At 33.4% G+C, this 2,858-nt stretch overlaps 1 protein-coding gene across 1 annotated transcript in view; it reads left to right on the top strand.

The window, feature by feature from the left end:
• The window catches only part of LOC106471251 (vacuolar protein sorting-associated protein 13B-like), a gene marked incomplete at its 3' end in the record, with an annotated part of 86,960 nt that overhangs the window by 64,897 nt on the left and 19,205 nt on the right, over nt 1-2,858 (top strand). The window contains exons 27-28 of the mRNA XM_022399866.1: nt 442-577; nt 2,238-2,416. Of these exons, the coding sequence (XP_022255574.1) occupies nt 442-577; nt 2,238-2,416 (315 nt within the window). The remainder of the gene's footprint in view (nt 1-441; nt 578-2,237; nt 2,417-2,858) is intronic.

Raw genomic sequence — 2,858 nt, 5'->3', positions numbered from 1 at the left:
TTGAATTAACTGTCAACTGTAAGAGTTGATCTTTGACCATTGAAGTAACTGTCAACTGTAAGAGTTGACCTTTGGCCTTGAAAGTAATTCTGTTAGTCGACATGTAATATTTGAATTAGATACATATGGAACTGATGCATGTAAATTACATTTCAGTATTACTGGCATTTTCATATCATGTGATTATGATTATCGTGAGAAATGTGATTTACTGATGAAACAATGCATGCTAATCTTTATAGTAAGAATTTTAGAAAAGTATTCTTAATTAAGTGTAGTTACTACCAGATTCATGTCTTAGTTTTGTTCTAAGAGGGTAGCTTACTGTTCTCAGAAGTTAATGTTAATAATTGCTACATTCATCATGAGAAACATTATAATTGCTACATTTAAAATAGGTGGTTTTAGTTCTCATCAAAAACATGATTTTACATTCTACAGTTATCGTCAGAAAGATCACAAGATCAACAGAAAACTCAAAAACCATTAAAAAGGGAAGAGAAAGGGAGTTTTTCCCATCCACAGGCCTCCAGTGACGACTTAAGGATAGGAGTGTTCCAATACATACAAGATACAGGTAGGTTTTGACATAAGGTTGGTTACAAGTCTCGTGATCTAACAGATTACCTCACATAATTATATTATGTAATATAAAACCTCACCCAACTACATCAAGTTAACTAATAATAAATTACACATTGACAACAAACCAAGGTGAAATGGGTAGCAACTGCCTAGTTTAGCAGGAAACTTGTGAAGAAAGTCTTGGAGGACCAGTATACCAAAGTAGCACAGATTGAAAGGACAATGCTCAGAATGGCTTTTATCTTTCATCTTCACTTATTTTGGCAGTTGCTGCCCATTTCATCTTTGTTTGTTCATCATGTAACAGTCTAAGTCATCTATAAAAAAAATGTTAACAGCAAATAGGCAACATTGTGTGTCTAGTAATAAACAGTATTAGTTTAATAAAATTATTCTGTAGGCATGTAGTAGAGAAGGCAACATTGTGTGTCTAGTAATAAACAGTCTTAGTTTAATAAAATTATTCTGTAGGCATGTAGTAGAGAAGGCAACATTGTGTGTCCAGTAATAAACAGTCTTAGTTTAATAAAATTATTCTGAAGGCATGTAGTAGAGAATGTAGGTTTTCTGTTGTTTAGATGTTTAAGTATGTATGAAAGGGGATATAAAAGTTCCTTAAACCATACATCTAATAATTGGAAATATGCTCTATTAATGTAGAAATCTGCACAGAATAAAAGAGGTTTAACAACATTAATAGAGCTAAGCCTAATGTGTTCCACACAAAAAGGCCTGGCATAGCCAGGTGGTTAGGACGTTTGACTCGCAATCTGATGGTCACAGTTTCGAATCCCTGTCCCACCAAACATGCTCACCCTTTCAACCTTGGGGCATTATAATGTGACAGTCAATCTCACTTATTCGTTAGTAAAAGAGTAACCCAAGAGTTGGCGGTGGGTGGTGTTGAGTAGCTGCCTTTCCTCTAGAGTTTCACTGCCAAATTAGAGATGTTTAGCACAGATAGCCCTCATGTAGCTTTGCACAAAATTCAAACCAAATACACACAAGAGAAATGAGTGACACGTATGATGGAATAAAATCAACCGTTTTCATTTCATCAGCCACAATGATGGTGAACTTTTGTCACTGAAACATCAATAAGTCAAAAAAAATGACTAAAAAAAATCAGGAGTTATTCAAATTTTAAAAGGAGGAAGAAATTCACAATGGAATGTAAGAGAAGTGTTGAAATCTAGGTGCACGTGTTTCAGGTGTCCTGTTAAAACCTGCAGTTTTGTATCGTTAAAAGTGAGTGACATCTTAGATCATGGCTGGATCTTGTACTTTATGGATTTATGCAGAAAACAGTTTGAGAAAAAGTGTATTTCTAGTGACAAATTATAATATTTAAAATATATGTTTAGGTGGACTTTATGTTTTAGGATCCTGTAATTAACTTTTGAGGAACGATTTGAAATTTGAATTGTTCTTAACTACTACAGCTGGATAAAATAAAAAGTAGGTTAACACTTTGACGTGCCATAACATTGAAATGTTTTTATATTCATAATGTCCACTAGACAGCTGAAAGTATAGTGAATGAAAATTTTTATTCTTTTCATGCATGTATAATCTTCATTCAAGTTTTTATTACAATATACTTATTGTACTGGATCTCTGTTTTTGGTAATAAATATAGCTGTTTTCACTAGGATCAGGACTTGAACCCCAGCCTCATGAAATAGTCTTTAGTAAGCAGCCTTCTGAGCATCAAGGAAGCATGACGTGGTGCTACTCAGAACCACGTGCATTAACAAAAGTCGAAGTTTCTCCTGTCCCTTTCCACTCTTCAGCCACAAATGAATTCCTGGAACCTTTCCAGAGTTTAAAGGTAATTATCATTATTTGTTCACAAAGTTCAAACACAATTTTTTATAGTTGATTTAATTTTAGTATTTGTTTTGTGAATTTTGAACTGTAATTGTTTTGTATTATAATCAGTCATAGTATGGGTACTGCAAGATCAGATATAACGAAAATATTATAAAGTAAACACACAAAGTTTTGAATAAAATGAGAAACTTTTCCTTATCTTGTATGTGTAATCACTCTCGGACAATTTCGAGCAAAACGTAATGGGGCACTTTGATGAATAAATAGTTGCAACCATAAGTCACAGGGCAATACCACAAAGTAGAAAATGATAGGTGTTGAAATCCATACATAACATTTTTTGTGACATTAAAATCATGTTTTCATATATACACCTGGAAAAAAGTTAAGCACCCCCATGTTTTTTTCAAGTGATTCAGATTCGACGTTCTTGTGACTGA

This window comes from Limulus polyphemus, unplaced genomic scaffold, assembly GCF_000517525.1.
Source record: "Limulus polyphemus unplaced genomic scaffold, Limulus_polyphemus-2.1.2 Scaffold4493, whole genome shotgun sequence".
Lineage (NCBI taxonomy): Eukaryota > Metazoa > Arthropoda > Merostomata > Xiphosura > Limulidae > Limulus > Limulus polyphemus.
The sequence above is the reverse complement of the archived record's forward strand: the minus strand, read 5'-3'. Positions and strand labels throughout refer to the sequence as shown.